General features: G+C 37.5%; 1 protein-coding gene and 2 pseudogenes across 1 annotated transcript; all 3 read right to left on the bottom strand.

The window, feature by feature from the left end:
- Positions 1 to 1,268: 1,268 nt before the first annotated feature.
- LOC126061069 (putative olfactory receptor 10D4) lies at positions 1,269 to 2,234 on the bottom strand (annotated as a pseudogene).
- Positions 2,235 to 14,172: 11,938 nt separating this feature from the next.
- Positions 14,173 to 15,013, bottom strand: LOC126061068 (olfactory receptor 958-like; annotated as a pseudogene).
- A 5,815-nt stretch (positions 15,014 to 20,828) lies between these two features.
- LOC126060672 (olfactory receptor 958-like) lies at positions 20,829 to 25,490 on the bottom strand (the record flags this gene model as incomplete). Its single annotated transcript, XM_049856901.1, has 2 exons — positions 24,588 to 25,490; positions 20,829 to 20,858 (listed from the first exon to the last, which is right to left on the bottom strand). Coding segments are annotated over exons 1-2 (933 nt in total), but the record flags the coding sequence as incomplete, so codon positions are not given.
- Positions 25,491 to 25,614: the final 124 nt, after the last annotated feature.

Here is a 25,614-nt window from a genome sequence, read left to right as displayed (position 1 = left end):
TTTATATGTTGCTGTAAAATATTAGGATAGTACACTTGCAAAAATACTTGCTGGGGGTAGAGGGAGAGGCTGGCAAACAAATGTAGAAGGCCTGCCTTATTTGCATAAAAATAGGATACACCCTTCTGCTTTAGGAGCAGTAAAGTCACACAGACACACACATGCACATTGTCACAAAAGAGTGTTCTTAAATCAGAAACCTTCCCGAAACAAATGAAATACTCTAAAAATTGGAGAACCTATGAAAAAAATTATTAAACAATAATTATCATCTTTACTTCAAACTTTTTCTATTCTAACAAGAACTCTCTATCGTCTTCAGTGAATAAATATCTCAAAACTAAATAGAATTAAAAACAAAGAGTAACTAAGCCTCATTTTTTGTATAAATAAATTTATTTATAACTCCATTTTGCTGAGGTTAACAGAAGCTGAAATCTCTGGAATGTGTCGAAGACTAGGTGACTCTGAAAGATAGAAACCTTCCCTTTCATGCATTGATATCATGCAGAGTAATTTTATGCATGTCGCTAAAAGTATCAATTTAACTCTAGCATTATTTATAGAAAATATAGTCATGAAAACTGTTGAAGTTTTGAATACTATTAGGTTATGAAAACATTTGTTTTTGCAAATATTTGCTTAAGATTATTGAAAAAGGAAGAAAATAAGAGAAAACTTTTAGTACTGCTGATAAAGAGTGACAAATGACTGAGATTCTTACTTATCTTGCAAATTGAGACTCGCAGATTGAGAAGAGACCTAATCTAGTTTACGTCATATAGCTCCAGATTTTTTTTTCTTTTTAGCAAGTTGGAGAACATTCCATGTAAATACAAAAGAAGTTCCTGAGATAAATATTTGTTGCAATTCCTGTAATACACAGGCAGCATTAGTACAAGGGTAAGACCCAAGGTTCACATCCCAGCTAGGCAACTTTCTAACTCTGTGACACCGGGAAAGTTTCTTAACTTTTCAGTGCCTTGGTTTTCACATCAGAAAAGATTGGGATAATAGTATTATTTATTTCATAGGATTGTTGTTGTAATTACATATGTCAGGATTTGTAAAGAGCACAGAATAGTGCCAGACGTGTGGTAAGCAATGTGAGGGGTTTTGCTGAAAAAAAATTGTATACATATAAAAACAAAATTCACACTAGACCTTATTCACCCTAGTATTTTGAGTGTTATACCCACTTAGCAATCACAAAATAGTATAAGCCTAATTGCCCCAGATAAACAAAGGCAACAGTGTGATATAAAAGCTTACTCCCAAAAAGTATGTCCTCCTGGGATTTGCACTTTTCTCAGAGCCAACTTTACATCCTTGTTTCTCAAGGTGTAAATCAAAGGATTAAGGGAAGGGGTAACAATATTATTCAACCCCTGAACCACAGTATCCAGTCACAGGCTGGAAGCAGGCCGGAGATAAATGAGCACCACAGGACCGTAGAAGAGCAGGATGGAGGTCAAGTGGGCACTGCAGTTTGAGAAGGCTCTGCCCCTGCCTTCTGATGAGCTGATTCTCGATATTGAGATAAAAATGCGAGTATAAGAAGTGAGGACAAGAAGAAAGCACAGGAGAGCAAGAACACCTATGTTGGTGAAACTCACCGTCTGAGCCAGAGAGATATCAGCACAGCCTAGGGACAGCATCATGGGGATATCACAGGAGAAATTGTCCACCTCATTGGGGCCACAGTAGGGTAACTTAAAGACAAGGAATGTGAGGACAGAAGCATGCACACAGCTCCCTATCTAGGTGCCCAGAGTCAAGATGGTGCATAGCCGGTGGCTCATGATGACCGTGTATCACAAAGGGTGGCAGATGGCTGCAAAGTGGTCATAGACCATCACAGTGTACAGGAAACACTCAGTGCAGCCCAGGAAATGATAAAAGAAGAGCTGGGTTGCACAGTCCTGGTAGGAGATGGTGTGGCTGTGCCCCATTAGGCAGAGCATCATTTTGGGAGAACTCACTGAAGGGAAAAATATGTCAAACACTGACAGGTTTCCCAGGAAGAAATACATGGGGGTATGGAGATTTTTTTTTTTTTTTTTTTTATGGAGATTAGGAGAAGTGAGGATGGCCAGAAGAATGAGCTGGTTCTCCACCAGAGTGAGAAGGTATAAGCCCAGGAAAAAGACAAACAGCACATTTTCCATCCCTTCTGTGTGAGGGATTCCCATCAGGAGGAATTCAGTAACTGGAGTGTGATTCCTCGTCGTCATGGCCACTTAGTCCTAGAAGATCAAAGAATGGCCTCGCTGAGGTGAATGCCTTCATAGGACCCATTGAAACTGATGATACCTCTGTAATGTGAAGAAATTTAAATAAGAATCAGTCCTATTCTGTTGTCACTTCATGGGTGACATCAGGTAAGCCATACAGTTGTTTTTCATTTGTTTCCTCATAAGTAAAATGAAGGGAAAACACTAAAGGCAGTATAGAATAGAGGGCAGAGAATAAACTACACAGTCAAATATATCTGAGTTTACACGCCGTATCTGCCCCCCTGACTCTGTGATTTCAGATAATTTTAACAAAATCTCTAAATCTCCTCCGTACCTGCATAGATAATGTTCATAATATCTCTCACGATTCTTGTGAAGGTTAATGATTTAATATGTAGGAATACCTAACGTAATACCTGCACCTACCTACACTTGTTAAAAATTCATTCAAGATATTATTCTAATTCTATTGTTGTTGTTGTCATTAGGTGCTGTTGAGTCAGTTCCAACTCATAGCAACCCCATGCACAATAGAACAAACGCTGCTCGGTCCTGCACCATCCTTACAATCGTTGTTAAGCTTGAGCTCATTGTTGCAGCCACTGTGTCAATCCACCTCTTTGAGGGTCTTCCTGTTTTCCACTGACCCTGTACTTTGCCAAGCATGATGTCCTTCTCCAGAGACTGATCCCTCCTGACAACATGTCCAAAGTATGTAAGATGCAGTCTCGCCATCCTTGCTTCTAAGGAGCATTCTGGTTGTACTTCTTCCATTCTGATTTTAATGGGCCTTTATTCCACATATTTCTCTTAGTTTGGCTTGGTATATTTTCATTGTGTCTGGAATGAGCTACTGAACCAAATATTCTACAAACCTGCTTTCTTCTTCACCAGCTGAAACAACTGACAATGGAGATTTCTGTAAAAAAAAAAAAAAAATAGCAGTCATAATAAAACAAAATGGAAAAATAATATTCAATGTAGGAAAAAGGAAGAGACAAGTACCAATACTGAAAAGAACCGTGTTCTTTCAATACCAAATTTAGTCTCTCAAGAGCAATTATGCTTGCAATGTTTCAGAATAGATGCAATCATCATTAAGGTTTTTGAGGTTAGGCTTCCTTAACAGGGCATATCTTAAGAAAACATCATGAAGTCAACTAAGATAGTATCAGCCTACACTCCAATAGATCCAATTCTCACATTCCTTCCACTCTCCTCTAGTGTATGCAACCTGTCCAAAGATGAAGGGAAGATGAGAAGAAAGTGCTCTAGAGAAAAGCTGTTTACAGAATGGAAACATGGCTGACAGAGGCTGAGATCCAGACCCCACTTCCACCCCATCACTGACTGCATTGCCTTCAAATGCTGTGGAACAGGAGAGCCAGTCTTTGAGGCCATAATAGCTGAACACTCATCTTTGCTAGACTCAGTTACTCAGGCCTGGAAAATGTAGACCCAGCAGAGCTTCTGGCCCCTGAGTGAAGGAGCAGCAATGAACTCCTTAGGAGAGAATAAGTATCTTTACTGTTCCTTTGAGATGCTCTCCCCTAGGGGCCCTGACTGGAAAGTCTGCAGAACAGAGGGAGCAATTAGAGCGGAGACTTTCCTTTCATCCCTCCTTCTTCCCAATGCAATCTGTAACTCCATTTTGTTCCAAAATAAATGCAACTTTTTAGTGAATATGCAAACTGTGGCACACGTTAGCTGGTGGTCAAGGATGCCTGCTTCTCTGAAGGAGTTAAATACATATCAGAGATGAAGCAGAATGGGTTTCTCAACTGGCAGGCAATATGCACTAGACAGCTTTTAACAACCTTTTAATGCAAAGTATCTTAATCAGTTTTCCTGTATGGTGAACACTCATCTTTGGATATGATTTAAAGCAGTTCATTAAGTGGGGAGGAAGGAGCTGATGAAAGAGTGCTATATGAGAATCAACAATAGGCAGAAAAAAATGATGCTATAATTGTTTTTATGCCCTGATATATTTGATGACATTTCTGCAAGATTTTCATCAGTACAATAATTTATTTCTCTTTTCCTCTTTTTTTTTTTTTCCTCTTATTCAAAACCGTGGAGGTATAGTCAACCTGTTTCACTGGGGAAATATCCCTTCCTTCTCTCCTTCTCTCTGGATCTATCATAAAAAAAATTTTTTTTTTTTTTTTTACAGGACTACAAATCACATCCCATAAATTATTCTTCTTTGTGTTAATTATAAGGATGGCTTTGTGATTTAAAATCATATTTGTATAGCAGTCTCTGAATTAGCCTTTTCTGATTTCCCATAAAATATTTATGAAAAGTCAGAATTCAGACAATACCTAGGAACACATATATATATATGCTTGTGACATCTCAATTATTGCCAGAGTACGGAAAAGTGTTCCCTGATTACAAAACTTACGGAGCTAAACTGTGAGTCAACATCAGTGGGTGATGCTCCAAAGAACTGAAAGCAGAAAACAGGAACAGCTACATTTACAACAATGTTCCTGCAGTACTATTCACAGTAGCCAAAAGGTGGAAACAACTTCAAGTCCATCAACAGATGTGAAAACAAGCAGTGGTGATAGTTACACAATATGATGAATATAATTAATATCAGTGAACACAGTATCACTGAATAGTACATGTGAAGAATGTTGAAATGGCAAAGGCCTTGTTAAATATATCTTTACCACAATGAAAAAAAAAATCACTGGATGGCAAAGGCAATTTTCCAGAGATCATATCACACCAAAAGTGGGAATCATGATGTTATATTTCTTACTCAAGGCCCACATCCACTAAGTGTTGGAATAAAGATAATGGAAAATAGCATGTATTTTCTTTGACTAGAATTTATCTATTTGTTACTAACCCCAGAAAAAATGCATTTTATAATGTAATTTTGAAATGAGGATCTTTGTCTGGTCTTCAAGGAATTTCTGAACATAATTAGTGTTTCAAAATTTTTGAAAGGTGCAAGAGCTATCTCCTTGGGCACAATCTATATTGAGTCCCTAAAAGCTTACATAAAAACTTGTTCCCACAATCAGTATTATGGCATAGCTGACTTGTAAAATAAAGACCCTAGAATTTATTTATGGTTTAGGATTGCCTCTGTTCCCATGTTCTTGTCTTTTAAACTTCCTTAGCCGGGTGTCTTTTGAACAGTTCCAATGAGTGAATCAGGTTTTAGAGGGCATTGAGGGTGATGAGAATAGGCATCAATAAGCCTATGCTGAATGTGAGGAAAGGAGAACCGGAAGAATTAAATATTCAGAGTTGAGTAGAACCAGGAGAAAATAGAGTGACAAAGAAAAACATGCACTGTCAATTCCATTGAGGTAGAAGACAAAGTCTAGTGGGAAAACAGAATGACGAAAGTGGAAGACAAGGAGTCTATATTCAGAGTGGGATTATTCATGTCTGATATTTCAGGAGTGGCCAAATAGAGTGATGGTACAGGTGATGGCAGGATACAGGGAAAAACCCTTGGTTGGGATCTTAAAATTAAGTGGAGGTAAGGGCACCTGAGATAGAGCTTTGAGCCTAGGGTGAGGTATAGGTCATTTTTGAAGAATTTTAAATCACCTAACATTGGAATGGACCTCGGGTTGGAGGAAGAACGTTCTGTTTCTACCAAAGACTTTAGTGAATATTTAGGCATGACTGAAAAAAACAAAGCTGATGATAAGGGAAGAAGATAGAAGAGCTGGATGAACTTCTAAGCAAGAAAAGGTTCTGCAAAAGATTCAAACTTGACACGCTGTACGTAGCCTTTCAATTATAGATTTATTTTTTCTATTAAATTCCTTAAAACATTAAAAAATTGGGAAACTTTACATAAACATCTACATATCTTGGTTATTTGAAATTTCAAAGGCATGATCAACAATTCACTTGCCTTTCAAAATAACAATGCACAGACCTAGACTTTTGCTATATAAAGAGCTTTCAGATCAAGCAAATACAAATCTGCTGAAAGGAATAGTATGCCTTCAGTTGAGACAGGAAAGGTAGGTAACATTCTTAAGAGAGTAAGTATGTACGAGTCTTATTTACAATAAAATATAAAAGAGTTATTTTAATTAGTATAGGATAGGTGTCAGAGATTGAATTATGTCCCCCCAAAATATGTGACAATTTGGCTAAGCCATGATTCCCAATATTGTGCGATTGTCCACCATTTTGTTATCTGGTGTGATTTTCCTAGGTGTTGTAAATTCTACCTATATGTTGTTAATGAGACATGATTAGAAGCAGTTATGTTAATGAGGCAGGGCAAAATCTACAGGATTAGATTTTATCTTGAGTCAGTCTCTTTTGAGATATAAAAGAGAGAATCCATCAGAAAGGAGAGGGACCTCCTAGTACCAAGAATAAAGAACGAGGAGGGGAGCATGCCCTTTGGATCCGAGGTCCCTGCACTGAGAAGCTCCTAGACCAAGAGAAGATTGCAGACAAGGATTTTCCCCTAGAGCCAATAGAGAGAGAAAGACTTCCCCTGGAGTTGGCACCCTGAATTTGACTTCTAGCCTCCTAGACTGTGAGAAAACAAATTTCTCTTTGTTAAACCATCCACTTGTGGTATTTCCGTTACAGCAGCACTAGATAACTAAGACAATAGGCTATGTCACAATAACAACTGAATCCAAACTTTCAATTGTTAAACACAACAAACCCTTATTCTTAGTCATGATGAGTACTAAATGGGATGGAAATTCTTCAGGGCAGCTCTACTACAGGTGGATATTAAGAAATCCAGGCTACATCAAATGGTTTCCAAAATCTCCATGTCAGAGGGAGTGAGGAGGAAGGTCACTCACGATGATGTTATAAGCGATATCCGAGATAACTCACTTCAATACAAAGGAGAGTTTGCATCATGTCTGCCCACATTCTATTAGTCATAACACAATATCATGGTTCTGACACAACTGATATGAATCTGAGAGATGCTCTATTATTCTGTGCCTAGGAAAGAAAAATAATACAGGATATGGTATACATATAACATTGTCTCTGCTCCAAGAGTTTTTACAGGAGACAAATAGGAAGGACTAGGAGGGAGGCTATTTTGAAGAAAGCATAGGACAGTATGAATATGTGAGGTAGTACAGAACTTAGGGATAGAGTAAGGGGAAGGCTTTGATTTATGGTCATGATTGAGAATAGCCAGGGTGAGAAGCATAGTAGGATTAAGGAAACCTTAGGCTTTATGTAGCCCACAAACAGATGGTTTTAGAGTCTAATAAGACTAAAACAGCTTGGCCTGTGAAATATTAAAGTTAACAGAAGCTGAATTCCTTAGAATGTGTCAAAGACTAGGAGATTCTGAAATATAGAAATCTTTCCTTTCATGCATAGACATCTTGCAGAATAATTGTATGTATGTTGCTAAACGTATCAGTTTAACTCCAACATTATTTACAGTGAAGTGTATAGTCCTGAAAACGGTCGAGGTTTTAAATACTATTGGGTGAAGAAAATATATTTGCTTTTATATGCAGAAACTTTTTGCTTATTATTATTGAAAAAGGAAGAAAATAAGCGAAAACTTTTTATAAGTGATAAATGGCAGAGATTCTTACTTATCTTACAAATCGAGACTCACAGATTGAGAGAGGGTAACTAATCTAGCTTACGTTATACAGCTCTTTCAATGTCATTTTAATCAATGACAGACCTTTTATAGTGAGCTTAATTTCATTTATTGCACTTAATTCATTAATATGTTGAAATTCAACCTAAACATGAAAAATATGGAGATATTTTATTAATTTTTTTACTTTTATTTTAAAAAAGTAAAAAAAAAAATTATTAAAAAAGCAGAAAAAAATAGATTGTTTTGCATTTTCTTTAAATGGATAATGTATACACATAACCAAAACCAAATCCATTACCATCAAACTAATTCCAATTTCTAATGACCCTATAGGACAGAGTAGAATTGCCCCACAGGGTTTCCAATCACTGGTTGGTGAATACAAACTGCTGACCTTTTGGTTAGCAGCCAAGTTCTTAACCACTGGGCCCCCAGGGCCCCAATGTATACGTATATATACATACATCGCTATGAGTTGGAATTGACTCGACGGCACTGGGTTTTGTTTTTTTTTTTATGTGTATATATATGTACATATACATGTACATAAGGGATATGGTGGTATGTCAGAAAGGAACTCTCTAAATATGACCAATAGTAAGCTTCCTACACCCTGGTAGTGAAAATGGGCAAGTTACCTCTCAAAACTAAGATTAAATACATCCACATTTGAGACTCCATGAGGAGGAAGTAAATTTTCTAATAATACCATTCTATATATGGAGGTTATATTAAAATTGAGTTGATCTGGTGTCATACTAGTCATACTTTATACAATCTTTCCTAATAAAAATGTCCGTAGGATATTCAAAACCTGTCATCACAACAGAATCCAATAATTTGAAAATAAATTTTAATAAAATGTTATAATTTTGTAAAAACTTCAATAATTGCGCATGCAGATGAGGATTATTTAAGAGACAGAGAAAAAAAGAAAGCATGGCCTAAACATAAATTGATCTGTGATCAAAAATTCAGGTTGAAGAAGAAGGAAGAGTGAGGAAGTATAAGATCATCTCTCCCCATTATTGTCTATCCCCAATTGCCCTCCAATACTATGCATCCTCCTGTACACACACTTTTCCATCAATGTGCCTTTCTACAACTCCTTGGAGACAGCTCTTAATATGCAACACAGCTGGATAGCTGGAGATAAAGGGAGAAAGGAGAGAAAACATCTGTAAATAATGTACCATAGGTGAGAAAGAGCAGAAAACCAGGGTCCCTAGTAACAGGAAAAAGGAGTCACTAAAGACTAGGCAGAAACCCTGGTGGCATAATGGTTAAATACTATGGCTGCTAACCAAGAGATTGGCATTTTGAATCCACCAGGGACTCTTTGGATACTCTTTGGGGCAGTTGTACTCTGTTCTATAGGGTCACTATGAGTCAGAATCGACTTGATGGCAGTGGGTTTGGTTTTTTGGTTTAGAGAGAATAGGTGTGGAGGAAAAAGGAGTTGGTTGAGGTGAAAAAGAATGCACATCTAGAAATCCAATAGTAAAATTTAAAGACTTCTTTTCTCCTCAATGAGCTTATATGTGTCAATAATCTCTATGCTCCAAATTACATATTATCAAATTTTAGGTGGCTAAAACTGTTGTTCTCTGATAAATGATGGAACAATAACCAAGAAACAAGTGGTGAAGTCTAAAAAATTCTAATTAAGAAACCTAAAGTGATTGTTTAAAGTGATTGTTTAAATTTGATATATTATAAATCTCTTCAATTCTGTTAGGTACAATGATACAACTTGATCATATATCAGGACACACACACATACCCACCCACACCCCCCCACAAATTTCAAACTCTAAAATGTAAAACACATCATCTGTATTTTCTAACAATCAAGGAATAAGGTAATAATTTTAAAAGTGTTTTTAAATGTACAATTCCTTATAATTAACCGCTTGAATGAAGAAAGTATAAATGCACTTACTAGTTGATTCAAAACAAGAGAGAAGACCCAAGAAGAAGTAAACAAATAAATATCAAGGATATTGTTGGAAAGAATGAGTAGCAAAAATACAACCAGAAAACTTTCACTGAAAAATATCAAGAAAATTGATAAATAAATTCAGAAGTTTTTCTTTCAGGAAAGATCTGAATAAAAGTTACACATTCAGTATATCTAATTATGTAAGAACAGCCAAAACTCAAAATGAAGTGTATAGTGAGAATGGGATTATGACATAGATACAAAGAAAAAACTAATGTACTTATCCTAATAAACCTGAAAGCCTAATCTCCCGAATAGGCTTGTTAAAAATATGGATTTCTGGTTCTTTCTTCAGACTTTGTCAGTCAGGACCTCTGGATGATTATACATGTGTAACCACATTTTTAATTTGCAACCTCTAATTCCCAGGACCTAAGATGATTTTGTGTACACTAAAATGTGAGATTTACTGATTTAGGGAAAATAGAAATTTCACTAGAAAAGTATTAATCAGCAAGAGGAACTCAAGGAAAAAATAAATAAATAAAAGATCCAAATAGATTAATGGTCATGAAAAAAACTGAAAATCATTTTCCAAGAAACACTTAGAAAAAACCACTTAGAGTCAGATGGCTTTACAGACTATTTCAAGACACAGAGAGTTCTGTGTTCTTTTCTAAAGTATACTAAGTTTAAACAGTGTATTTATGTTATTCGTTTTCTTAAGAGAATAAATTTAAGACTAAAAATTAATCCAAAATATGCCACCAAACCATAATTAAACTTTATGTGAACCACTAAATTGAGTCCAAGAAAATGCAATCTAGCCAAGTATTAACAAGCCTCATCTCAATGACTAGTTTATCCTAGGAATTCACAGATAGTTTAATACCAGGAAGGCATTAAAATAAGATGAGAAGTTGACTACTGCAAAGTTAAACAGAAATTAAGCTCCCACCTTGGAATCAAACAAAGTTCAGGTATATCAATGAGTCTATTAAAAAAAAAAAAAAAACTAGAATAATTATTAAATATTTATCAGAGAGGAATTATAGCAATTTCTAAGTTTATAAGCAATGGGGGGAAAACAGAAAGAAAAGATTGATAAATTTGGCTACATAAAAAGTAAAGACTTCTGTAAAAACATCATGAAGGACACAAAAGGACAGATTAAAAATTGAAGGAAAATGCACACATATGAGAAGTTAATACTCTAAATCTGTGAAGAACACAAAATAATAACAAAATACCTAAGATCCCATTAAACATGGACAAAGAGCAATGACTGATTCATATTAAAGAAGATATTCAAATAAATATGTAAAACATATCCTGTCTCATTTGAAATAAAAATGTGCATTCAAACAGGAGTTATTAATTTAACAACTTTTAGGCCAGTGCTTTACACTGCAAAGGGTAAAATAAACTATATTACTAGGAGTGATTATAGACAATACTGTAAAGTATTTTGACAATATGTATAAAAAAGGTTAAAAAACACAAAACTCACATTCCTTGACCCAGTAGTATCACAAATGTTCAGTGCAGCGGTATTCTCAATAGCCAAAAGGTAGAAACAACCCAAACATCTATCAATGGATGATTGGATAAACAAAATGTGGTATGCTCATACAACAGAATGTTATATGGATATAAACAATGAATAAAGTACCGATAAAAACCAAAACCAAACCCAGTGCCATCGAGTAAAGTCCGACTCATAGCGACCCTATACGACAGAATAGAACTACCCCATAAAGTTTCCAAGGAGCGCCTGGCGGATTCGAACCGCCCACGCTTGGGTTAGCAGCCACAGCACTTAACCACTACACCACCAGGGTTTCCAAAGTACTGATACATGCTATAAAATGAATGAACCTTGAAAACATTATGCTGAGTTAAAGACTATATACATAAATTTCATTTAAATACATATACATACATATATATGTAGGTATATATATATATATACCTACATATATATACATATACATGTATGTATATTGTTGTTAGGTGTCCTCGATTCAGTTCCGACTCATAGCAACCCCATGCACAACAGAAAGAAACACTGACTGGTCCTGCGCCATCCTTACAATCTTTGTATGTATGTACATGTATATGTATTTACATGAAATGTCCAGAGTAGGCAAATCTATAGAGACAGACAGCAGATTAGTGTTATTATAGGGCTGGGGTATGGGAACATAGAGGGGTGATAGCTTTAGGGCATGTGGTTTCTCTTTGCAATGATGAAAATATTCAAAAATTGACCGTGGTGATACATGCACGTATTTGTGAATATACTAAAAACATTTAATTTTATATTGTAAATAGATCAATTTTATGTTACATGAATTACAGAGCTGTTTTCAAAAAATTCAGCAACTGAAATACTTCAAAGAATGTTAAAACAAGATAATATATATTCAAAATATGATCATACTATATAATTCTTCTTAACATATATACATGTAGATAGATGAGATTTATGTCTTGATCTATCGATCCATCGACCTATCGATCCATTGACCTATCGATCTATCATCGACCTATTGATCTATCGATCTATTGATCTATCATCGATCTATCGATCTATCATCGATCCATCGATCCATCAATCCATTGATCCATCGATCTATCAATCTATCATCGATCTATTGATCTATCATCGATCTATCGATCTATCATTGATCTATCGATCCATCGATCCATCGATCTATCTACAACCTCATAGATATATGATAGAGATAAGATGTGGTTATAGACATAGATGAAAAAATTCTAAACAGGCAGACCCTGGAGTCTAGTTCCAATTTAGCCATTAGAAGAGAGCCAAAAGGTAGAAATAACCTAAATGCTCATCAACAGGTGAATGAATAAACAAAATGTGGTACATACATACAATGGAATACTGCTCATCCAGGAGGAGAAACAAAGTCTTGATACATGCTACATATGGACGGAGCTTGAAGAAATTATGCTGAGTGAAATAAGTCAATCACAAAATGACAAATATTGTATGACCTCACTCATATAAAAAGACACAAAAAGAGAACGTATAGACACTAAAGTTTATCAGTGGTTACCAGGGGTGGGGGTGGGGGGGAGGAAGGAGGGGTTAACAGTGATGGAAACATCATATTGATTAAGGGTAGGGTTGCACAGCTGATTATTGTAATTGCTGTCAGTAAGTTCTACATTCACAAAAAGTTGAACTGGCAAAAGTTGTGTGATACATATATTTACCGCAACAAAAAAAGAGTAGCTGCTGAGGCTGCTTATGTACAACCAAACACCTCATGGGATTTGGTTCCTTGGTTTAGAGGTTTAGGGTTATGGTTTCATGGGACATCCCAGTTAACAGGCCTAATAATGTGATTAGTGTTCTGTTCTACCTTCTAGTTTGTTGCATAGAAAGCTTGCAAGTCACCACCTAAGGCAGGGCAATTGGTCTCTATTTGCCTGGAGCCACAGAGAAAGAAGAGTCAGGAATAGGAGGAGGAAATGGAATGCGTGGCTAATTGCCCCCATGAAAAACTGCCTCCTTGGCCATGAGACCAGAAGAACTAGACGGTGCCCGGTTACCAGGACTGAACATTTGATCAAAGATCATACAGAAGAATCCCGATCGAAAGGGGAAAAATGTAGAACAGAATTTCACATTCTCCTGGATTCCAGACTTCCTGGAGCCATGGAGGCTGGATGAACCCTTAAAACTATTGCTTTGAGATGATCTTTAAACATTAAACCAAAAATATCCCCTGAAGGCTTCTGAAAACCAAACAGTATTTTAGATTAACTAGGAAAAATTGTCTCCCTTGATCATTAGACTCATTGAAGAACTATCTATATGGGGCAGAAGCGACAATAGCAAATTGAAAGATTAGATAGGAACTTTACAAGACAGCAAGATTATGTCAATGATGGAGGAACAACTCAGAAAAGGAGGGTGATTATAGTTACGCAACTCAAAGAATGTAATCAATGTCTCTGAATTGTACAGGCAGAAATGGTTGAATAGGCACAAAGAATCCCAGCCTGGCAACTTTCTACCTATGTGACTCTAGTAAAGTTTCTTAACTTTTCAGTGCCTTAATTTCCTCCTCAGAAAAAATTGTGATAATGGTATTATCTACTTCATAAGATTGTTGCAGTAATTACATACGTCAGGATTTGCAAAGTGCATAGAATAGTGCCAGGGATTTAGTAACTACTGTGAGAGATTTTGTTGAATAAAAAATTACGTAAATACAAAAACAAAATTTACACTAGAACTTCTTTGACTTCGTATTTTGAGTGTTAAACCCATTTAGTAATCAGAAAAAAAGAATGTCTAATTGCCCCAGAGAAATACAAGACAACATTGGAAAGGCAGATAATGATACAACAGCTTACTCTCAACAAGTAGGTCCTTCTGGGATTAGCACTTTTCTCAGAGCCAACTTCACATCCTTGTTTCTGAAAGTGTAAATCAAAGGATTAAGGGACGGGGTAATGATATTACTCAACACCTGAACCACAGTATCCAGTCACAGGCTGGAAGGAGGCCAGAGATATATGAGTACCGCAGGGTCATAGAAGAACAGGATTGAGGTCAGGTGGGCACTGCAGGTTGAGAGTAACAACACCTACATTGGCGAAACTCACCCTCTGAGCCAGAGAGGTGTCAGCACAGGCTAAGGACAGCATCACAGGGATATCACAGAAGAAATTGTCCACCTCATTGGGGCCACAGTAGGGTAACTTAAAGATGAGAAACATGAGGACAGAGGCATACACACAGCTCCCTATGTAGGTGCCCAGAGTCAAGATGGTGCATACCCGATGGCTCATGATGATCGTGTATTGCAAAGGGTGGCAGATGGCTGCAAAGTGGTCATAGGCCGTCACAGTGTATGGAAAACACTCAGTGCAGCCCAGGAAATGGTAAAAGAAGAGCTGGGTTGCACAGTCCTGGTAGGAGATGGTGTGGCTGTGCCCCATTAGGCAGAGCATCATTTTGGGAGAACTCACTGAAGGGAAAAATATGTCAAACACTGACAGGTTTCCCAGGAAGAAATACATGGGGGTGTGGAGGTTAGAGGAAGTGAGGATGGCCAGCAGAATGAGCAGGTTCCCCACCAAAGTGAGAAGGTACAAGCCCAGGAATAAGACAAAGAGCACATTTTCCATCTCTTCTGTATGAGGGATTCCCATCAGGAGGAACTCAGTTACTGGAATGTGATTCCTCATCATCATGGTCACTTAGTCCTGGAAGATCAAAGAACGACCTCACTGAGGTGACTACCTTCGTAGAACCCATTGAAACTGATCATACCTCTGTGCTGTGAAGAAAATTACAAGAGTCCATCCAATTCAGCTGTTAATTCACGAGTGGCATTAGGTAAGCCATATATTTGTGTTGTATTTGTTTCTTCATAAGTAAAATAAGGAGATAATACTCTAGGCAATATAGAATAGCGGGCAGAGAATAAACTATACATCAGAAACATCCAAGTTTAAATCCAGTATCTGTCCCTTACCCTGTGGCTTCAGATAATTCTAACAAAATCTCTAAATCTCCTCTGTACCTGTCTAAATAATGATAACATGTCTCATGATTCTTGCGAAGATCAATTTTTTAATACATATAAAATGCCTTATGTAATGTCTGCTCATACCTACACTTGTTAAAAATTCTTCCAAGATATTATTCTGATTTTAATGGGCCTTTATTCCACATATTTCTCTTAGTTTGGGTTGGTATAGTTTCATTGTGTCCGGGATAACCTATTGAATCCAGTAATCTGCAAACCTTTCTTACTCACTAGCTGGAACAACTGACAAAGTGTATATAGTAAACAAAAAAAACCAAACCCAGTGCCGTTGAGTCGATTCTGACTCATAGCGACCCCTATAGGACTGAGTAGAACTGCCCCATAGATTTTCCAAGGAGCACCTGGCAGATTTGAACTGCTGACCCTTTGGTTAGCAACCGTAGCACTTAACCACTATGCCACCAGGGTTTATAGGAGTGGGCATTTAATTAAAAAAAAAAATGGAAAAATACTATTCAATGTAGGAAAAAGCAATAGACAAGTACCAATATTAAAACGCCCATGTTCTTTCAATACAAAATGTAGTCTCTCAACAGCAATTATGCTTGCAATGTTTCTAAATAGATGCAATCATCATTATGGTTTTTGAGGTTAGGCTTCCTTAACCGGGAAAATCTTAAGAAAACATCATGAAGTCAACTAAGATAGTACCAGCCCAAACTCAAATAGATCTAATTCTCACATTCTTCCCACTCTCCTCTAGTGCATACAACCTGTCCAAAGATGAGAAGAAAGTGGTCTAGAGAAAAGGTGCTTACAGAGTGGAAGCATGGCTGACACAGGCTGAAAGCCAGTACCCGCATCCACCCCATCGCTGCCTCCTTTGACTTTAGATGTTGTGGAACAGGAAGACCAGTCTCTGGGGCCCTTATAGCTGAACATTCATCTTTGCTAGATTCAGTTACTCAGGCCTGGAAAATGTAGACCCAGCTGTGCCTCTGGCCACTGAGTGAAGGAGTAGCAATCGACTCCTTAAGAGAGAAAGAGTATCCTGACTATTCCTTTGGGACCCTCTCCTTTAGTGGCCATGACTAGAAAGTCTCCAGAACAGAGGGACCAATTAGAATGGAGGCTTTCCTTTCTCTCCTCCTTCTCCCCAATTCACTTATAACTCCATTTTTTTCCAAAATAAATGGAGATTTTTAGTGAATATGCAAACTTTGGCACAATCTGGCTGGTGTTCAAGGATGCCAGTTTCTCTGAAGGAGTTAAATAGATAGCAGAGTGAAGTAGAGTGGGTTTCTCAATTGGGAGGCAGTATGTTCTAGACAGCCTTTAATAACCTTTTAATGTCAACTATCTTAATCAATTTTGCTGTATGGTGAACATTCAACTTTGGATATGATTTAAAGCAGTTCATTAAGTGGGAAGGCAGGAGCTGAAGAAAGAGCGCTGTATGAGAAGCTAACAATAGGTAGAAGGAAATACCAGAATTGTTTTTATGCCCTGAAATATTTGATGACATTTCTGCAATATTTTCATCAGAACAATAATTTGTTTCTCTTTTCCTCTTAGTCAAAACCATGGAGGTATAGTCATCCTGTTCCACTGGGGAAATATTCCTTCCCTCTCACCTTCTCTCTGGATCTACTAACACGACTACAAAACATATCCTATAGATTATTGTTCCTTGTGCTAATTATGTCTTTGTAATTTAAAATGATATTTGGATAGCAGTCTCCAAAACAGCCTTTTTTGATTTCCCATATAATATTTATGAAAAAAGAAATCAGACAATACCTGGGAACACTAATATATGCTAGTGACAACTAGTTTTGGAGAATGTTTCCTAATTATTAAAACTTACAGAGCTAACATGTGAATCAGTATCAGTGGCTGACACTCAAAAGCTTTGAAAGCGGGAACACAAAGAGATATTTTTACAACAATGCTCATTGCAGTACTAGTCACAGTCGTCTAAAAGTGGAAACAGCCTCATGTCCATCAATAGATGAGAATGGATTAAAAAAATGTAGCATATACATACATTGAAACATTACTCAGCCATAAGGAATAAAGAAGTCTTGATACATGCTACAACATGAATGAACCTTGAAAACCTTATGTTGAGGGAAATGAGTCAGTCACAAAAGGACAAATATTTTATGATCCCACTTAGTCGTACTCGACTCAACGGCACAGGGTTCGGTTTATTTGAAATATCTAGAATAGGCAAGTGTATAAAACTAAACCCACTGCCATCGAGTCAATTCCGACTCACAGGCCTATGTTTATTAGTGGTTATCGGAGACAGGAAGGAGCGAGGAGGAAAGGGGGATTCCTCTCTTAGGACAGTGAGCTTCTGTTAAGGGTACTGGAAAACTGGAAATTGATAGTGGTGATGGCTGCACAACATGATGAATACTGAATTGAACACATGAAGAATGTTGAAATGGCAAAAGCCTTGTTACACATATATTTACCACAATGAAAAAAAGTCATTGGCTGACAAATGCAATTTTCCAGAGACCATGTCACACTAAAAGTGGGGAACATAATGTTACATTTCTTACTCAAGACCCACATCCAGTAAGTGTCGGAATAAAGATAAGATAAAAATAGTATGTATTTTCTTCAACTTTATCTATCGGGTACTAATTCCAGAAGTATGCCTTTTACAGTGTAATTTTGAAATTAGAATCTTTTGTTTCCAAGGAGTTTTTGAACATAATTAGTGTTTGGGAAAAATTGAAAGGTGAAAGAGCTTCGGGCACAATCTATACCTAACCCTTAAAACCTGACATGAAACTTGTTCCCACAATCAGTGCTGTGTTGCAGCTGACTTGTAAAATAAAGACCTTAGAATTTATTTATATTTTAGGTTTGCCTTGGACTTCTTTTCCCACGTTTTTGTCTTTCTAAATTTCTTTAGCCAGGTGTCTATTCAACAATTCCAATACATGAATCAGGTCTTAGAGAGCATTGAAAGTGATAGGAATAGGCACAAATAAGCCTATGCAGAATGTAGAGGAAAGCAGAACCAGAAGAGTTATAAATTCAAAGTTGAATAGAGAAGAAGGTAGAATTAGGAAAAAACAGAGGGACAAAGAAAAACTTAAGGACAGTAGATTCCATTGAGGTAGAAGACAAAGTCTAGTGGGAAAATGGAAATAGATATGTGGAACACTAAGAGGTTATATTCAGAGTGGGGTTATTCATGTTTGATATTTCAGGAGTGGGCCAAATAGAGTGATGGTAAACATGACAGCAGTAGCCAGGGTTGGGATCTTGAAATTAAGTGGCAGTAAAAAAAAGATAGAGGTTTGAGACTAGGGTGATGTATAGGTCGTCACTGAAGACTTTAAATCACTTAACATTGGAGTGGAGCTTGGTTTGGAGGAAGAATTTTCTTTTTCAACCAAAGACTTTAGTGCATGTTTAGGGATGGCTATGGGAATAGTGGAAACCCTGGTGGCGTAGTGGTTAAGTGCTACGGCTGCTAACCAAAGGGTCGGCAGTTCAAATCTGCCAGGCACTCCTTGGAAACTCTATGGGCCAGTTCTACTCTGTCCTATAGGGTTGCTATGAGTCGGAATCGACTCGATGGCACTGGGTTTGTTTGTTTGTTTGTTTTTTGGTATGGGAATAGCCGATGTTAAAGGAAGAGGATAGATGAGCTTGATGGACTTCCAAGTTAAGAAACGGTTCTGCAGAAGATTCAAACTTGACACTTCGTAGGTAGTCTTTGGATTACAGATTTACATTTTCTATTCAATTAGTTGCAACATTTAAAAATTGGGAACCTTTATGCAAACATCTATAAATCTTCATTATTTGAGACATCATAGGCACAATATAGCCACTCACACCCCTGGTCTTTTTCTATATAAAGGACTTTCGGCTGAAGCAAATGCAAATTTTCTAAAAGGATTAGCATCCTTTCAGTTAAGACAAGAAATTGTAGGTAACATTCTAAAGAAAGTAAGTACGTAAACATCTTATTTACAAAAAAATGTAAGAGAGTTACATTAATTAGTGTATGATAGGCTGTGCCATAACAACTAAACACAAAATTTAAATGGGAAGGACAACAAATATTTATTCATAGTCATGAACAGTCCTAAAGAAGATGGAAAATTCTTCAGGGCAGCGTATTTCAGGTGAATATTAGAAAATACAGGCTGTTTCAATGGCTTCCAAAGTCTCGATGTCAGAGAGAGTAAGACGAGGACACTTGGGATGATATTATGAGCTATCCCTGAGGTAGCTCCCTTCAGAGAGTTTGCATCACTTCAGCCCACATTCCGTTAGTCACAACACACTGACATGATTCTGGCACTATTAACATGAAATCTGGGAAACACTGTCTTATTCTGTGCCTAGGAAAGAAAATTAAAAATGGATATGGTATACCTGTAGCATTGTCTCTGCCCCAAGAGATCTTGCAGAAGACAAATATGAAGGACAAGGAGGGAGGCCACTATGAACGAAGCACAGGACAGTTTGAACATGTAAGAAAGTAGAGAACTTAGGGATGGAGTTAGGTGAGGACTTGTATTTATGGTTATGATTGATAAAAGCCAGGATGGGATGCATGGTGGGATTAAGGAAGCCTAAGGCTTTATGTCCCTACGTGTCCATCAGTTTGTCGTGTTGCTGTGATACTGGAAGCTATGCCACTGGTATTCAAATACCAGCAGTGTCACCCATGGAGAACAGATTTCAGCTGCACTTCCAGACTAAGACAGATTAGGAAGAAGGACCCGGAAGTCTATTTCTGAAAAGACTTAACCAGCAAAAACCTTATGAATAGCAGTGGAACATTGTTTGACACAGTGCCAGTAGATGAAACCCTCAGGTTGTGAGGCACTCAAAAGACTGGGGAAGAACGGCCTCCTCAAAGTAGAGTTGACCTTAATGATATAGATGGAGTAAAGCTTTTGGAACCTTCATTTGCTGACGTGGCATAAGTCAAAATGAGAAGAAATTGCTGAAACATCCATTAATAGTCAAAAAGTAGAGTGTAGGAAGTATGAATCTAGGAAAATTGGAAGTTGTCAAAAATGAAATGGAACACATAAACATTGATATCCTAGGCATTAGTGAACTGAAATCGACTGGCATTGGCCATTTTGAATTAGACAATCACATAGCCTACTATTCCAGGAATGACAACTTGAATAGGAATGGAGTTGCATTCATCGTCAAAAGGAATATTTCAAGATCTATCCTGAAGTGCAATGCTGTCAGTGATAGGAAAAGATCCATACGCCTACAAGGAAGACCGGTTAATACGACTATAATTCAAATTTACTCAACAACCACTAAGGCAAAAGATGAAGAAATTAAAAATTTTTACCCACTTCAGCAGTCTGAAATTGATTGAACATTCAATCAGGATGCATTGATAATTACTGGAGATTGGAAAGCAAAAGTTGGAAATGAAGAAATATTGGTATTGGAAAACATGGCCTTGGTTATAGAAACGATGCCAGAGATCACATGATAGAATTTTGCAAGGTCAATGACTTCTTCATTACAAATACCTTTTTTCACCAACATAGATGGTGACTATACATATGGACCTCACCAGGTGGAATACACAGGAATCAAGTTAACAACATCTATGAAAACAGATGATGGAAAAGCTCAACACCATCAATGAGAACAAGGCCACGGGCCGACTGTGGAACAGACCATCAATTGCTCTATGTAAGTTCAGGTTGAAACTGAAGGAAATTAGAACAAGTCGACGAGAGCCAAAGCACAAACTTGAGTATATCCCACCTGAATTTAGAGACCGTCTCAAGAATGGATTTGACAGGTTGAACACTAATGATCGAAGACCAGATAAATTGTGGAATGACATCAAGGATATCATACATGAAGAAAGCAAGACGCCATTAAAAAGACAGGAAAGAAAAAAAGACCAGATGTCAGAAGAGACTCTGAAACCTGCTCTTGAACATGAAGTAGCTAAAGCAGAAGGAAGAAAAGATGAACTAAAAGATTTGAACAGAAGATTTCAAAGGGTGGCTCGAAAAGACAAAGTATTATAATGACATGTGCAAAGACCTGGGGATGGAAAACCAAAAGGGAAGAACACGCTCTGCATTTCTTAAGCTGAAAGAAGTGAAGAAAAAAATCAAGCCTCGAGGTGCAATACTGAAGGAGTCTATGGGGAAAATATTAAATGACTCAGGAAGCATCAAAAGAAGATGAAGGAATACATACAGTCACTATACCAAAAAAATTGGTTGATGTTCAAACATTTGAGGAGATACCATATTATCGGAAACCAGTGGTACTGAAGGAAGTGGTCCAAGCTACATTGAAGGCAGTGGTGAAAAACAAGGCTCCAAAATTGACAGAATATCAATTGAGATGTTTCGAGAAATGGATGCAGCACTGGAAGTACTTGTCTATGCAAAGAAATTTGGAAGACAGCTATCTGGCCAACGTACTGGAAGAGATCCATATTTATGCCTATTCCCAAGAAAGGTGATCCAACTGAATGGGGAAATTGTTGAACCATATCACTAATATAACAGGAAAGTAAAATTTTGCTGAAGATCATTCAAAAGTAGCTGCAGCCAGAACATGCCAGAAATTCAAGCCAGATTCAGAGGAGGACTCAGTACCAGGGAAATCATTGCTGATGTTAGATGGATCCTAGCTGAAAGCAGAGAATACTAGAAAGATGTTTTCCTCTGTTTTATTGACTATGCAAAGGCATTCAACTATGTGGATCATAACAAATCATGCATAACATTGCAAAGAATGGGAATTCCAGAAGACTTAATTGTGCTCCTGATGAACCTGTCCGTAGATCAAGAGGCAGTTGTTCGAACAGGAAAAGGGGATACAGAATACTTTAAAGTCAGTAAAGGTGTGCATCAGGGCTGTACCCTTTCACCATACCTATTCAATCTGTATGCTCAGCAAATAATCCAAGAAGCTGGACTAAGTGAAGAAGAACAGGGCATCACGATTGGAAGAAGACTCATAAACAACCTGTGATATGCAGATGACACAACCTTGCTTACTGAAAATGAAGAGAACTTGAAGAACTTACTGACAAAGATCAATGACAAAAGCCTTCAGTGTGGATTATTCCTCAACATAAAGAAAACAAAAATCTTCACAACTTGACCAATAAGCAACTTCATGATAAACAAGGAAATGACTGAAGTTATCAAAGATTTCATTTTACTTTGATCCACAAACTACACCCATGGAAGCAGCAGTCAAGAAATCAAAAAACACATTGCATTGGGCAAATCTGTTGCAAAAGACCTCCGTGAAGTGTTCAAAAGCAAAGATGTCTCTTTGAAGACTAACATGTGCCTCACCCAAGCCATGGTGTTTTCAGTGGCCTCCCTCATGGGTTTTGGTTTGGAGATTTGGGGTCATGGTTTCATGGGACATCCCAGTTAACTGGCCTATTAGCAGGTTTAGTGCTCTGTTCTACCTCCTAGTTTTTTGCATAGTACTTGGGGTCTTAACAGTTTGCAAGTAGCCATCGAAGTCACAATAATTGGTCTCTATTTACCTGGAACAACAGAGAAAGAATAGTCAGGAATAGGTGGAGAAAATGGAATGTGCAGTTAATTGCCTCCATGAACAACTGCCTCTTTGGCCATGAGACCAGAAGAACAAGATGGTGCCTTGCTACCAGGACTGAACGTTTGATCAAAGGTTCTACAGAAGAATCCTGATCAAAAGGGGAGAAACTTAGAACAGAATTTCACATTCTTATGTACTCTGGACTTTCTGCAGCCATGGAGGCTGGATGAACCCCTGAAACTATTGCCTTGAGATAACCTTTAAACCTTAAACCAAACATGTCCCCTGAAGTTTTCTTAAAACCAAACAATAATTTAGATTAACTAATAAAAAGTTTACCTTGAACACTAAACTCATTTAAGAACTATCCACATGGGCTAGAAGTGATAATGCATCTTGACAGATTAGATAGGAACTTTAGAAGACAGTGAGTCTATGTCAATGATGGAGGCACAACTCAGAAAACGAGGGTGAGAATGGTTACACAACTCAAAGAATGTAAACAATGTCTCTGAATTGAAGAAGCAGAAATGGTTGAAAAGGCATATGTTTCGATGTGTATATTCTCAACAAGGGCAACAAAATAAATTTTAAATATTAATAATTTAATTATTAATTAAAATATTAATAATGTTTATCTTTGGGTGACAGGATTAATGAGTGATTTTTACTCACTTTACATTTTTGCAGTTTCCTAAATTTCTTCAAAGCTATTTATTTATATTATAAAACATCATTATGGTTTTCAAAGGACTTGAATTTTGGAATTCAAATTTAGCCCTTGACTTAATGAATGGAATTTTGCAATCCTTCTTAAGGAATTCATACCATTGTCATAAAGAAAGAACTCAAGTCATCTAGAATATCACCTCTATACTAAGTACATGTTGGTAGATATAGAAATTATCACCTGGATTTTAAAATGTAAGGGATTTTCTTTATATCAGACTCTAAAACATTTCCTCTATCAAGGTACAGACTACAAAATGAAAGAAATAAATGGAACAAATTTAGTTAAGTACTTTTTTTTTTTAAGCAAGTTGAAGAACACTCCGTATAAATAGAAAAGAAGTTCCTGGAAGGAGTATTTATGTTACAATTTCTGTAACGCAGAGGCAGCATGTGTACAAGGGTAAGACCTAAGGTCCACATCCCAGCCTGGCAACTTTCTAACTCTGTGACTATGGGAAAGTTTCTTAACTTTTCAGTGCCTTAATTTCTTCCTCAGAAAAATTGGGATAATGGTATTATTTACTTCCTAGGATTGTTGTGATAATTCTATATGCCAGGATTTGTAAAGTGCATAGAATAATGTCAGGCATGTAGCAAGCACTATGAGAGATTTTTTTTGAATAAAAAATTATGTAAATATAAAAACAAAATTCACACCAGAACTTATTCAGCTTCATATTTTGAGTGTCAAACCCACCTAGCAATCACAAATAAAGGATGTCTAATTGCCCCAGATAAATGCAAGGTTTATTTGGGTAGATAAATGCAAGGTAGCATTGGAAAGGTAAAATAAAACAAAACAAAACAAAACAAAACCCACTGCTGTCGAGTCGATTCTGACGCATAGCGACCCTACAGGACAGAGTAGAACTGCCCCGTAGAGTTTCCAAGGAGCGCCTGGCGGATTTGAACTGCCAGATAATAATATAAAAGCTAAAAGCTTACTCTCAACAAGTATGTCCTCTTGGGATTAGCACTTTTTTCAGAGCCAGCTTCACATCCTTGTTTCTCAAGGTGTAAATCAAAGGATTAAGGGAAGGGGTAACAATATTACTCAACACCTGAACCACAGTATCCAGCCATGGGCTGGAAGCAGGCCGGAGATAAATGAGCACCACAGGACCATAGAAGAGCAGGATGGAGGTCAGGTGGGCACTGCAGGTTGAGAAGGCTCTGCGCCTGCCTTCTGATGAGCTGATTCTCAATATTGAGGTAACAATGTGACTATAAGAAGTGAGGATAAGAAGGAAACACATGAGAGCAACAACACCTACATTGGTGAAACTCACCGTCTGAGCCAGAGAGGTGTCAGCACAGGCCAGGGACAGCATCACAGGGATATCACAGGAGAAATTGTCCACCTCATTGGGGCCACAGTAGGGTAACTTAAAGACAAGGAATGTGAGGACAGAAGCAAGCGCACAGCTCTCCATCCAGGTGCTCAGAGTCAAGATGGTGCACACCCGATGGCTCATGATGACCGTGTATTGCAAGGGGTGGCAGATGGCTGCAAAGCGGTCATAGGCCATCACAGTGTACAGGAAACACTCAGTACAGCCCAAGAAATGGTAAAAGAAGAGCTGAGTTGCACAGCCCTGGTAAGAGATGGTGTGTCTGTGCCCCATTAGGCAGAGCATCATTTTGGGAGAACTCACTGAAGGAAAAAATATGTCAAACACTGACAGGTTTCCCAGGAAGAAATACATGGGGGTGTGGAGGTTAGAGGAAGTGAGGATGGCCAGCAGAATGAGCAGGTTCCCCACCAGAGTGAGAAGGTACAAGCCCAGGAAAAAGACAAAGAGCACATTTTCCATCCCTTCTGTATGAGGGATTCCCATCAGGAGGAACTCAGTAACTGCAGTGCAATTCCTCATCTTCATGGCCAGTCAGTCCTGGAAGATTAAAGAATGACCTCACTGAGGTGAATGCCTTCATAGTGTCTGAGGTAACTTATTGACTCAAATAATCTGCAAACCTGCTTTCTTCCTTACCAGCTGGAAAAAC

This window comes from Elephas maximus, chromosome 17, assembly GCF_024166365.1.
Source record: "Elephas maximus indicus isolate mEleMax1 chromosome 17, mEleMax1 primary haplotype, whole genome shotgun sequence".
NCBI lineage: Eukaryota > Metazoa > Chordata > Mammalia > Proboscidea > Elephantidae > Elephas > Elephas maximus.
Note: the sequence above shows the minus strand (reverse complement) of the source record. Positions and strands in the feature narration are given on the sequence as shown.